Genomic DNA, 14,310 nt, shown 5'->3' with positions numbered 1-14,310 from the left:
CTGCTGAGTCTGGTGCTCACAATGCACAGTTGTGGGTCCAGTGCACTGAGACCTGCTTTCCAGAACTGGAGGGTCTCTAAAAGTGCTCCAGTTGCCTAGCCCAGTTGGGGCAGAATCAGTTATTGAGGCCAGTCGCTGACATAGGTTAAAAGGCGTACTGACACGCCCCACCCCACATTGCAAACAGGAATGTGGCTCTTTGCAACCTTCCAGTGAGTTGATGGATTTGGAGGAACTGCTTTCTTTCAGTCCTAAATCCTGGGCCTTCCTCAAGAATGACAGGGAAAAGGTTTGATAGTATGAATCATAGAATCATAGAGTTGGAAGAGACCACAAGGGCCATCGAGTCCAACCCCCTGCCAAGCAGGAAACACCATCAGAGCACTCCTGACATATGGTTGTCAAGCCTCTGCTTAAAGACCTCCAAAGAAGGAGACTCCACCACACTCCTTGGCAGCAAATTCCACTGTTGAACAGCTCTTACTGTCAGGAAGTTCTTCCTAATGTTTAGGTGGAATCTCCTTTCTTGTAGTTTGGATCCATTGCTCCGTGTCCGCTTCTCTGGAGCAGCAGAAAACAACCTTTCTCCCTCCTCTATGTGACATCCTTTTATATATTTGAACATATTTGTGGTCCCAGTATGTCGGATTTCTTCTTTGTAGCTTACTGGCTTTCAAGTAGTGTTCCAGCATATAGTGTTGGGGGTATTTCTATATATATATATTTAATGAATATGGTTTGAATGCTGAAGCCATGCCTCATGGATCTGCTTTCTGCTATTGCTTTCCAGATTTGCCTGCTCCAGATGGCTTGAAGTTCAAATCTATTAAAGAGACATCAGTGGAGGTGGAGTGGGACCCCCTGGACATCCCATTCAGTGGATGGGAGATTGTTTTTAACAGCCTGGTAAGGAAAGATTTGGCCTATGAATGGGTCCCTTGTGATGTGAAGGGCCCTGGTTACATTTCTTGCTTCTTTAAATTCCAATTGTTTAACTTTTGCATTGCAGAAGGAGGAGGACAATGTGGGAATCAGGAACAGTCTAAAGAAGCCCCAAACATCGTATTTGCAACCAGGCCTGGCACCAGGACAACAATATAATGTGTCTCTTTATGTTGTGAAGAATCAAACCAGAGGACCTGGCCTCTCCAGGGTAATAACAACAAGTAAGTAGCAACTGAATGTGATCAGCCTCTAGGTGACTGTACCAGTTATTAGTCTGACTATTTAGTGAGTTGCTTCTCTTGTTTGTTGCGAGAAGAAAATAGATACCCTGGGAAGGTGAGCAAGCAGCAATGCTGAGAGAAAGCTAGAATGGATGGCATTTGCAGTGGACGACTGTAGCAACTGTCAAAACTGATAGTTGCTGCAATCTTCAAGAGGCTTCTCACCAAACAAAGAATGAGCAAGGTTATCAACAAAAGCATAATGAAGTACTCTATATCCAAACCACAAGCATTATCACTGGAGAACATTTTAACACTAAAGACTACTTAGTTGATTTGAATCTATTTTTCCCAATAGAGTCTGCAATTACAGAATACTGAAAAATCTGGGCTCTTTCCATAGTGAGAAAACGAGATGCCAAGGTCTGACAGCAAACACTAGAGGCTGTGCTGTGAAAGGGAAGGGAGAAAGCAAACCAGTCAAACCAGCCTCTTCCTCTTAACTTCCACTGCTAGGAAAGGGCCCATGCAACAATAGCTCCTTCTTTTCACCAGATACACTGCCCCTCTACAGCTGCAGAACACTCCAGATAGCCCAACCCAACCTTTATCTGACTCAGTAAAAGCCTTAGCCTGCCCAAAAGCAGTTCATTTTAGGATTCAGGAGTTGGATAACTGGTGTATAATCTTATTTAAAAGGCCTGTTACCTTTTCTGTGCACACTGGTGTCTTCTGTGCAGCAAAGTTTCAAGCTGGGGGACTTAGAATTACAGAATCATAGAACTGTAGGGTTGGGAGGGACATCAGTGGTCATCTAGTCCAACCCCCTGCAACACAAGAATCATATCTAAAGAATCATTGACAGATAGCTATCCAAACTCTGTTTGAAAACTTCAAATGAAGGAGAGTCCATGACTTCCCAAGGTAGTCCATTCCATTGTCAAACAGCTCTTACCACCAGAGCTTTATTCCTAATGTTTAGTCAGAATCTCCTTTCTTGTAATATGAATCCATTTGTTCAGATCCAACCCTCTGGAGCACCAGAAAACAAGCTTGGTCCACCTTCTGTGTTACAGACCTTTAAGTATTTGAAGATGGCTATCGTTTCACCTCTCAGTCTTTTCTTTCTGAACATACCCATCTCCTAAAGTCTTTCCTGATCCTAGGGAATCTCTGGTCCACCCACTGGTCAGGTTTCACCCATTGGTCAGGAATCTCCCTAGAGCTCAGGGAACAAGATGAGGGATCTGGTCCCAGCAGGTCCACGTGGGAAGAACCAAGCCTCCTCCTTGGAACTCCTGTGATAGAACCACGTGGCACATGAGGATTCTTGGTCTGGGGCATGACAGCCAAGGAGCAAGTCATGGGAGTTGAAACCTTTCTCACATGTCCTCCCTCCTCACCTCCACAATGTAACGGGCAGCAGTTGGGAAGATAATTTGCTTCTTAGAACTGTAGTCTCCTAATCTCTCACATAGTGTGGGCTGCATCTAACCAGATGGCTACTCATTTCATAGTGGAGGGGGGCCATAATTGAGAGGCTAGGGCTGAGGGCCCACTGACAGCCTTCTTCCAGATGCCCCACAAGTACTGGGAGCCAACACTGTTGGAAAGACTAGTAACCTAATATTGACACACATTGGGATAGGAAAAGAAAGAGTACAATGGAACTGTGGAGGATGTAGAGCCGTTGAAAAAACTATCTCTCTGCATTTCTGTTGGGTCACCTTCCTGCTGTGTCTAGATTCTTACAGCAGTAAAGAGGAACAATAAAGGCACTTTATGTCACTGCAGTTCTCGTTGCTGCTGCAAAAAGAATATGGATGTCCCCAGAGGGTTAGTGAGTGGACAGCAGTACTGAAGCGGGGGTTGGGGGGCGCTCTTTGCATGTGCCTGTAGCAACTGTCAAATTGAATAGCTGCTCACCACATGTGGAAAACATTTTATCAAGTTTTATATGTTTTATTAGATACAGTACAGAGAAAATTAGAAAATGTGGTAAATTAACTAGCCAACTAATTAATTATTTAATGAAAATGAAAACTGTTTTGAGATGGAGATGTATGGTCTCTGCATACCCCCACCCCAGAGAATTTTTGCAATTCATTCAAATTTATTTTTGCACCCTTTAAAAAGCCTATTCATGAAGGAGTTGTATGGTATCCAAATATTCTAAATCCCTGTCTCATCCTTTTTGGTACTCAACAGAGCTTGATGCCCCCAGCCAGATTGAGGCAAATGATGTTACAGACACTACAGCACTGATCACATGGTTTAAACCATTGGCTGAGATTGATGGTGTTGAGCTGACTTTTGGGCCCAAGGATGTCCCAGGGGACCGAACAACCATCGACCTCTCGAAGGATGATAGCCAATACTCTATTGGGAATCTGAAACCACACACCGAATATGAGGTGACACTAGTGTCCCGACGTGGGGATATGGAGAGTGACCCTGTTACGGAAACCTTTGTCACAGGTAAGAAGTGGTCAGAGTTCTCCTTCCTACTTACCTACCTACATACCATGGTTTCCAGTGTGGCAGCAATGGATGCAATGGTGTCCTTGAATGATAACTTTGGTGCCCATAGACCCACTGAGCTCCCTCTCACTCAGTGCCCTTTTAGTCATGAGGTGGCGAGGAATTTACTTTTTTTCATCCCTTGAGAACTGCATAGAGCTGTGGGAGGAAGCTGGAAGACAGACACACTTTCCCACTTCCCTTTTCAGCTCTATGTGCTTGTCAGGTCTTGTATTAATTGTACTGGATCTGACTTTCTCCCAGATCACTTGGCAAAGCAAAGTGTATGATCAGAGCAAACTGGCAAACCATAAGCTGCAAGTTGGGACCAGGCTGGTCTTCTCTTGCTGGAGTTCTTGCCTGAATAGCAGCTGATGACTTTTGCTCCTTTGGCCAATGGTTGGGACCAGGGTGTTCTTTTCCATTACCTGCTTCTATCTGAAGAAGTGTGCATGCACACGAAAGCTCATACCAAGAACTAACTTAGTTGGTCTTTAAGGTGCTACTAGAAGGAATTTTTTTTATTTTGACCATGGCAGACCAACACGGCTACCTATCTGTAACTGCTTCTACAGTTCCAGTTCAAGAACTCCAACAGGTAGTTGGAGCAGGGTGTCCTTTTCTGGCAAAGCAGCAGCAGCTGCTTCAGCCAATGGATGGGTCCAGGCTAGTCTCTTTCTTGCCATGACGTTCTTCCTGGGAGACAAGGGGAGCAGCCCCCCAGTGGGCCTTGGTCTATTGGCTGATTGCAGAGGCCAGTGCGTGTTGCCCTTGAGCTCTGCAAGCTCAGAGCAGACTTCTACTAGGCACCAAATCTATTACTTTTAAAACTATCTACTTTCGGAGAATTGATTCAATCCTTTTTCTTTTACTTTTCTGACAACAAATAACTGCCTTGGAACCATGGTGCACTGCAGAACATTATGGAGCAATCCACGGGGCACATTCAGTGTACTAGTTAAGCCTTTGAGCATCACTATTGCTCCACATGAACTGCAGATGTGCACCAAAGCTCACCCAAAGTGCATCTGCAGACACACTTCTCTGGAAATGCTTGGGAGTACTGGGAACACTGGTGTGCCACCACATTGAGGAATCTCTTGAGAATCTTCTGAGGAACACCAAGGCACCCTGGGATTTAATCCAGAAACCGCTGCTGTATCACAAGGGTGGGGAACTTGTAGTCCTGCAGTCTGCAGATGTTGCTGAATGCCAATCCTTTTCAGCACCAACCAGCATGGCTAATGGTTAGTGTTCACTGGGATTGTAGTGTAGCAACACTTGAAGGGCCACAGGTTTCCTATCTATGCTAACATACCAAGGTTGAAAGTATTGGGTTGTATCCAACTAGGTTCTACTCAGGGTAGACCCATTGAAATGAATGGACCTGTTAGTCATGTCCATTAATGCCAATGAGTCTACTGTGAATAGGCTTGGCATTGGGCAGAAACCATTGTGCTGTTAGAAAGAGAGAGTTCATAAATGCTGAACCAAATCTGAACAGAGCAGAAGGAAGTTTGCCCATCACTAATGGGGAACATGTCCTAACATTTGTTAAGCCCAAAGCTTCCCCTGCAGTTCTGCATACGCAAACTTTGCTAACAGTTAACCACCTTCCTTCTGCCCAGAACTGGATGCTCCAAAAAATCTGAAACGCCTGTCTCAGACGGATAGCACCATCACCCTGGAATGGAAGAACAGCCAAGCAACACCGGAAGCTTACAGAATTAAGTATGCCCCCATTTCTGGTGGTGATCATGCTGAAGTCACAGTACCCAGAAGTGACCAAGCCACAACCAAAGCTACACTCACAGGTATGGCTCACCTGAAAGGTAGTCAAGTTACTGTTGGACCAAATGTCTATATAAGTTGCATGGCCTCAAGCTTGAATTGCATTCTTAAGACTACAAATCTTATCATGCAGGGCTAGTTATAAGACTACAAATCCTATCATGCTGTGGCATTCACAAGTTCTTAATCTTTTTTATTAAATAAAAGAGGGGGACACCTTTTTGACTGACACAGAGATGGCAAAACATATATGTTTAATATAAAAGATAAATAATTGCACTTTTAAAATCTTCACAACTAAGGTTTTATTCCTATGAAAATGTATACTTGTTTAATATATTAATTGATTGGTTTAAGAACATATAATTAATTGAAACTTCTTTAATCAAATGGCAACATGAATAAAAAGCTATTTCTCTTGTTTCTGTTGTTGTTTAGGTCTCAGGCCAGGAACTGAATATGGCATTGGAGTGACAGCTGTGAAGCAGGACAAAGAGAGCTCTCCTTCCACTATTAATGCTGGAACTGGTAGGAAAATGTCTCATCTTCTTTATAATAGGAAACAAATTGCCTGCCAGGAACCCCAGGGCTGTGGATTGTATGTGTAGCCAGGCTTCAGTGCCCTCTTCTGACACAAAAAGGAATAGCAGCAGTGATCAACTAGCAGTACAAAGCCTTTGTACTGTCCAGATTCAATATAAATACTTTCTCCATCTTTCCCAGCTTAAGATACTGATGCCTGGTTCCTGAGCCACAGAATACATTATGCAGGTCTCGATTCAAGTATTGTCACCCAGGGCTGCAGCCTGACCCTGACAGTCTTCATTAAACACTCAGCATTACAGGAGTAATGAAGCTTTTCCAGCTCAAGGGATGCTTCCCCTCAGGGGCATCCCTTTTAGAGATGCACGCCAGTAGTGGGTGTGGCCTGAGGCAAAAAGTGGGCAAAGCAAAGGATGGGATTCTAACCTTCGTAAACTAGGCTCCATTCCAGCTTTGCAGAAGTGAGAGGTTTCTAAACAAACACATACCTTTCACCATCCAGGGAAGAAAGGGGAATAATCACAATTCAGTGTCACATATGATTCAGTCAAAAGCACTTGAAAAACCACAGGGCAGTGCTGCTGAGAGACAGGCATTGGGGAGAAGGTGTGGCCTGGGGAGGAGTCCTGTGGGCTGGATAGAGAGGCTTGGGGGGCCACATTTGGCCCCTGGGCCCTAGAAAAATAAGGGGAGCCAGTGAAAACAGGAATCATTATAAGTATTATTATCATTTATTTTTTTCTCTAATGGGCTGGCAGTTAGTGAGACTGTAGACCATTACCACAGCCCACTTAAACTGGGACTTGGGTGTATGACAATAAAGATATTATTATTATTATTATTATTATTATTATTATTATTATTATTATTATTAATTATTATTATTATTATTATAGTTGGGGTTCCCTTTTTGTTTCCAAAGCTTGTAGGCAGACCTCTTTGAAACCCACATTTCCCCCAGTTGTATGTAACCCTGGCCAAATAGTGGTATGGTGCAAATAAGCAAATGTGCAGGCTTCCGGAGAGGAGATCATGGCTGCTTTATGCCTCACTGCTCACTTTGCTGCTATGCTTAGCTAAACTGTGGAGGGTCATTCAAACCTTGTGCTTTAACTCTCTCCACAAGCTGTAAACTATAGAGCAAACCTGTATGAGCTCATGCTCTGTTTGGAGATAGCTAAATCCTGGCTCAAAGCTTGGATGACATACTGAGCCAAACCATGGCTTAGTTTGGCACAGCACAGCACCAAAATGGCTGGGGAGAAGCAAATTGGCTTCATTCTCCTGTCAGGGAGCCTACGTGTTTGCTTATTACATACAAACCAGCCCAGTGTTTTTGTTGGATGCAGTGTGCATTCACATAGGAAGTGCTGAATTACCTTGGGCACCAGGTGAATGAACATTCAGAATATCCCACATACTTTCACAAATGATTTTTCTGCACTCTTAAGAGTACAACTCACATGATCTAGATTAGAACCAACACCTTTCTCAATACAGAGGGGACTACAGAGCACAAAGCTCCCAGGACTGAACTAGACCAGTGATTTCAAAAAATGGATAAATATCGTGCCAACGTTCTGCGGGTATATGTACATTTCAAAATTGCAGAGAGAGCTTGCTAGGCTCTGTCATGCATAAAGCCACGTAAATTTGGAGCACACTGCACTTTTTCCTCCTGTATCAGCAAATTTCTAACTGGCACTCTGCCTGTCCTGGAATAGAGAGGGGAGTCAGAAAACTGGTATGTGGGTAGGGCTGTTTTACCTCCCTCTTGAAGCCACTTCTGAAGAGGACATTGGCATGGACTAAAAAGTTTCTTTCAAATCACTAATAGTGGTGGTCAACCAGTGGTTGTCACTAGGCCAGGTCTGAACTGCAGGCTATCTGCTCACCACTGTATCTTATATCGGGAAATGTGTCCCAAAAGCGCATACAATATTGCAGCCAGGCAGCAGGATCTGTCTGAGGGTTTGCAGAGGCAATGCTGTTTGAGCAACTAACAACTTTATCACAGGGCAGGGATGGGGAACCCTTTTCAGCCTGAGGGCCACATTCCCTTCTGAGCAACCTTTTGAGGGCCACAGGTCTATGGAGTCGGGGCCAGATACAGAAGTGTGTTGAACAGCAAATGTAAATGCCGCCATTATACAGTTTCTAGTTTCACTGCATGGGCCTGGATACCTGGCCACAATGCTGCCCACCACAGAAGGTGAGAGGACTTGTAACATGCTGCTCACTTTGGGGGGGGGGTATCTGTACCCAACATGCATTACATTTTTTGCTTCCACACCCCTGCAACCCCCACAACCCTCTCGCAACCCTTTCAGTAATATGGGAGGAAACATCTCTTAAGCAATACAGTACCAAATGTTTGGGAATCTTCCAATAACAGTTCTCAGTAGAAGGAGACTCAACCTCTCTCTGCACTTTTTACACAGCTTGTAGTCCAGAAGAACAGGATCAACAGAATATACTGCTCCAGCTCCACCCAAACACAATTGTTCATTAACTGAGTCTTGTTAAATCAATTGGTCTACGTGGCCCAAAATGGTCCCCCAACTCTACAATTCTCTTATTTCTCTTTGCACACAGATCTGGATCGTCCCAAGGACTTGGAAATCACTGATCCTACCGAGACAACTCTCACTTTGCGGTGGAAAATACCCCGGGCTAAAATTGACCGCTATCGCCTTACTTACATGACCCCTGATGGGAGGAAGAATGAAATGGAGATTCCTGCCGATAGCACGTCTCACATCCTAAGGTCCCTAGATGCTGGGACAGAGTACACCATCAACCTTGTGGCAGAGAAGGGCAGGCACAAGAGCAAGCCTGCAACAGTGGTTGGCTCTACTGGTACGTGCCTTTGTGTTTGCATCTCCCCAAACAGGTTCTTGGATTGCACAATGGTTTCCAGCCTGAGGCCAATAGCCCCTTGTACACTGACCCTTTGGCTCTGACCCTTCAGTTCATGCCTCCATCCAAATTGTAGGCTTAAATTCCTATGGGGTGTGGGTACAGCAGACAAAAAAAGAAGAAGATAGGCAGCCCATAATATGCCTTTTCTGCAATCAGCCCCACTTCCCTCTTGCTCCAGCTTATGTTTGCATCATTTTAATGTTTCAAGAGTTCCAGTGGTCAGGCACATGAGCAGCAAATGTGCTTTGACCCCAAAGATGAGCCCTGTAATACGCCTCTTTTGCAAAGGATGGAACCAGGACACTGTGCGGTTATTTGCATGGCGATGCAAGTTGCCACATTAAATAGTCTTCTAGATTGACTTGGGACAGGATAGGGACAGACTGAACCTTAGCCCTATTCACACCTTAAATGCAACTTTAATAGCCACTTTAAAAACAATCTGGGAACTGTAATTCATAATGGGTGCTGACAGTTGTTAGGAGACCCCCTAGTTCCCTTGCAGAGCTACAGCTTCTAGAGTGGTCTAACAATCAACCTCTCTTCACTGGGAAGTCTGGGACTGGTAGCTTTGGGGGAAGTCATGACTGTTTAACATGGTGCTATACTGCTCTAAATGTATGGTGTGAATATGGCCCTTGTCATGCAAAAGCTCATTCCCTGGGAGAGAAACTATCAAAGGCACAAGTTTACATCTGATTAATGCTTGCAGCCATAAATATGATAACAGCATCTTCTTTCTAGGAAAGAACTTTTCAGGTATGAGTTTCCCAGCCAGCCATTCCAAGTCTTTAGCTCCAGTTTTGGTGGTCTGTGCAGCTAAAGAAGTAACAAGATCAAAGTTTCATTCTGTGCATATTTACAAGATGTGCATTGATATTCAGATTAGTGTCTGGATGTTAATGAAATCCCCATTGTTCCTTTTATGTTTCAGCAATAAAAAATAGAGTTCTTTGATGGGGGGGGGCTGGCATGGGCAGCTCATTGACACCATATGGAAGGTTTTTTCTTCACCTCTATAGTCTCATCTGGTTTTGAGAACCCAGGACAGTGAAATGCAGATGTTCCCCAAATTAGCGTATGCTCCACATTTTCCCCATTTAGGTATTGAGTACTTAGGGACCACAAGGAAGGGAAAGGGCTTTCTTTTAGATTTTCACATCCAATACTGATCATTTGAAAATTTCAAGGCAGACAGTTTCTTTTAACCATCTGCCAAGGCAAAACTCTAAAAAACGCACATGCTATAAATAACTGGAATCTCTCTGCATGAAATAAATTATTGGTCTATTGTGGATAGGGATGGTGGGAAGGTATTCATTGCTCTCATCTTGCCTAGTTTTATCTGTCAACTTCTATATGAGGAAGGTCCAGATTCTGAGGGGTATTCCCATTCCTGCTCAGTGGTAGGGCACCTGATTTGCATGCAGAAGACTGCAGATTCAACCCCTGGCATCTCTAGCTAGGGCTGGGAGAAACTCCTGCCTGAAGTCCTGTACAGCCACTGCCAGTGTAAACTATACAGAGCTAGATTGAGCAATTGTATAAGGCAGCTTCCTATCTTCCAGGGGAAAGGGCTGTAGCTCTGTGGTAGAGCACATGCTTTGCATGTAGAAATTCCCAGGTCCAATCCCCCAGAATTTCCAGGTAGGGCTATAAGAAACTCTGGCCTGAAACCCTGGAGAACTGTTGCCAGTCAGTGAGTTGTACTGAACTGGGAGCACGCCCATTTAGATCAAGGAATCCAAGTTAGTCATGCTTATTAATTACAGTAGGTCTACTCTGAATAGGACTTACATTGGTCACAACACTATGTAGACAATACTGGGTTAGATGGGCCAAAGGTCTGACACAGTAAAAGCCAGCTTCCTGTGTTCCATATTCTTCTAGGGATTGTATAAACGAGGTCTGAGCAAAAGTTGTATAAACAAGTGAGCTCAGATGTCCAAATCTGGACATTTCTGGCATCAAAGCCTTAAACCCCCTAGGGTTTTCTTGTTTTTTATTTATCAGTGATCGTCAGCCCAGAGTTATTTCTTCCCCACCCACCTCTTCCTGCTGGACAGGGACGCCAACTATAGGGGGCTCTGGGTGCCCGAGCACCCACACCGCAGGGCCCCTGACTCAACTTCCAGTGCCTCATGAAGCACCAGAAGTCATGTCCGAGGCCTTGTGAGACCTCAGAGATGCTTTACTAGGCCTTGTGAGGTCTTGGAACCTGACTTCCGGGTTCTGAGGCCGGGGGATGTGTGTGACGTCATGACATCACATCGCAACATGACATCATGACGTTGCATGCACTGGGCACCCATAACCTGGGGCCGAAGTTGGTTCCACTGCGGCTGGGGTCCCTCCATAATAAGTACAGGAACTCTTGCATCAAAGTACTGCTAGCCACTGTTCTGTCTCCCTCTGCCTCCAAGTGAAGTTGCCCTTGTCCCAATATATAAGCACCAGGAGGACCATTCAAACAAGGGCCCGGAAGGATGCTGGGATGTGACTCAGGGAGATGATTGTTCCCTTATTATATTCCCTTGATTGCCTCTAGCGTGGGCAAGGAATCTTCCATCCTGAGCCAAATCATACAAGACATGTTGCTTCACCCCTTCTGCTGTTAAATGACACTAAGTCCCTTTGTATTCCTTTAGTATCAGGCAGCTTGAATAACCCAGGCTTGGCCTTCTGAATTGGCTTCTGTGATTCTTAAGTTGATGTCCCCCAGGAACAACCCATGGAGGCGAAGACTGGGGCAGGAATTTGATAACATTCCTCCACAGCAAAACATGAGTGGGCTTTTAGGAGCTGCAGCCGATGTCAGTCACACTCTGGAAAATAAGGAACATGAATAACTTAGGTACATTGATTTTAGTGGGTCTACTCTTAGTTGGATATGTTTTGTGGGATTTGGGTCCTAGAAAAAGAAATGGTAGGAATAGTTCCAAGGCCCTGATCCAGATTAAGTTAGATGGTCTCAAATCCCACTGTAACAACAGGGATTTAAGTTGCATTTCCTCCTTGAAGCTCAGGGTGACACACATTCCCTGCCCGCCAGTGTTGTCTTCACAACATCCCTGTGAGGTAGGGTAGACTTAGCTTCATAGCTGCAGCTTAGGATTTGAACCTGAGTCTCCCCCACCCTTTTCCTGGCATGCCAATCACTGACTCTCCTTCTGGTTAACTCCTTCTGCTCAAGGACCACAGACAGACTGAAGTATAGTTCCATTTGAGACAAAGACAGTCAAAGTTCTACTTGTTCTCATTAACTTGAGTAAAACTGCTTCATGGTCTTCACCTCCTCAGCAGCAGGAAGGTTCCTGCTCCATTGTAAAGGGTTGGCTGATTCCTGGGACAAAGAAAACCACTGCATCTAGGCCCTGTGCTGTCAATACTGACCAACAGGCACTCCCTGAGGTTTCAGGTCCATCTCTTTAGGTAGTAAAGAAGACAGATTCACCCCAGTCAGCATCCAGGAAAGCATTCCCATCTGGTATGATTTAGGGAGATAGGAAGCTGCCCTAAAGTGAAGTAGACCATTGGTCCATCCAGCACACTATTGTCCCAATTGCTTGGTAATAGCTGTCCAGGCAGGACACATTCATTGTTCAGGGTTGAATCTGGGACCATCTGTATGCAAGGCAGATGTTCTCCCCCTGAGCTATGGCTGAAGTAACAGTGAGGGATCACATTTAAATTCTTTACAGCATTCATATTCTCAATATGAACAATATGAACCATATATAGAAATGGCAGCAGCAGAAGCTGGAGGCTTTGCTTAGAGTATAATAAATAGAGGAATTTCATTTTTGGAAGGAATGTTTATAGCCAGATATCTGTTGTCCATCCAAGAAGCTCTTAACTCAAGACTGTATTTATTCTTTTCTTAATCTACCTGCTATGTCTGGCTACTGTCGCCTCATCTAGGCCTCTATATTTCTCATATTTATTATATTTCTACCCCATTCTTCCTTTTAGAGAGCTCAGAATAGCTACATGTAGCTCCCAGTCCAAGCTCATGCCTGCTTTGCTTTGGCAATTTCATAGAAACAGATCATGCACTGGGTTGTTACTAGGATGGGGAAGAAACTGGATTCAGTTTGCATTTAAAGATAAACCAGCCAAATTCACACTTTCCCAAATTAATGTGAATTGAAGCACAACCATCAAAATTCATACTGCTCTGAATCTTGTGATGTAGTTCTCCAGCCAAAAAAAAAATGTACAAAAATGCATATACTAGTATACTGTGTGCAGGAGCATGCATATTAGTGAAAATAACATACAGAAATGCATTATATTAGGAAAATCTGATTTCTTAGTTGTTGAAAGCATGGCATTTTACCCATTTAACCACTGTATCCGAGAAAATATGAAATTGCTGTTCACTATGAAAACAGGACTCTCTCCCCTTGCCAGTAGAAGACAACTAATATGGAGATATAGGGAGCACTATCCACCCCCTTCCTTGAAAACATAGGAGTCAACTCCTAGGGGCTGTGGGGGCTTTGGTCCCCACAATAAAATATTTACCTCCTTTACCTCATTCGTTACTGCATTCCTGTAATAGCTTTGGGGGAGCAAATATTGAATTGTTAATGGTTTACTGTAAAGCAGCAGACTGTATGTGTGTGTCTTACAAAATGAATATCAGATGGAAATCAGTACCTGAATTGCCTTTTTAGATCCCACAGCTTAATATTCTTGCTTGCTAAAAAGCTATAGCTTTACTGAGGCTATCAAGGTTTATAGGTGGCTTCGCTGATGTCTGCTTCCTCAGCTGTGTTCCCGAATCTCTTTTGGAAATCTTATCCCCAGGTTGTCTCCTAGGACATATAGCTCCTGAAGTGTGTGTATAAGTGAAAGGGAGATGGGCTCATAAATACGTAACCAGGTAAAAATGGAACTCATTACCATGAAAGCTTTGAGACAGGCGGTACCTCATCACTCCTTTGCTTGCTTTGACCTTCAAATCTGATTAACCAATTTGGCTCTCTGTCCTTTACATCTAGAAAAAGAGCCTGAGCTGGGGAATTTATCAGTCTCAGAGGTTCACTGGGATGGATTCCAGCTCACCTGGACGGCTGGAGAAGGGGCCTTTGAGAACTTTGTCATGCAGGTGCAGGAGCCAAACCAGCCAGAAAATGGACATAATATCACCATCCCAGGCTATTTGCGATTTGTGAATCTTACTGGCCTCCTGCCAAGCACTCTTTACACTATCACTCTCTATGGTGTGACTCGGGGCTACAGAACAAAGCCCCTTTCAGTTGAATCCATGACAGGTATCTTCTTCTCTTTTTTTGCATCTGCTCACCTGTTTCAGCCACCATTTCTTGCTTCCTTCCTTCCTTCCTTTGCAGAAAGAGAGAGA

At 44.2% G+C, this 14,310-nt stretch overlaps 1 protein-coding gene across 6 annotated transcripts in view; it reads left to right on the top strand.

Moving 5' to 3' along the window:
- Window positions 1-14,310, top strand: part of TNC (tenascin C) — an 83,479-nt gene that overhangs the window by 37,904 nt on the left and 31,265 nt on the right. For 4 of the 6 annotated variants that reach the window (XM_082208758.1, XM_082208757.1, XM_082208759.1 and 1 more), the window contains exons 5-11: window positions 791-906; window positions 1,010-1,166; window positions 3,375-3,644; window positions 5,315-5,500; window positions 5,916-6,005; window positions 8,616-8,879; window positions 13,949-14,221. In XM_082208758.1, coding sequence (XP_082064884.1) covers window positions 791-906; window positions 1,010-1,166; window positions 3,375-3,644; window positions 5,315-5,500; window positions 5,916-6,005; window positions 8,616-8,879; window positions 13,949-14,221 — 1,356 coding nt within the window. The remainder of the gene's footprint in view (window positions 1-790; window positions 907-1,009; window positions 1,167-3,374; window positions 3,645-5,314; window positions 5,501-5,915; window positions 6,006-8,615; window positions 8,880-13,948; window positions 14,222-14,310) is intronic. The other 2 variants (XM_082208761.1, XM_082208762.1) reach the window with 1 other exon arrangement.

This window comes from Podarcis vaucheri, assembly GCF_965113315.1.
Source record: "Podarcis vaucheri genome assembly, chromosome: Z".
NCBI lineage: Eukaryota > Metazoa > Chordata > Lepidosauria > Squamata > Lacertidae > Podarcis > Podarcis vaucheri.
This window is presented reverse-complemented; position numbering and strand designations above follow the sequence as displayed.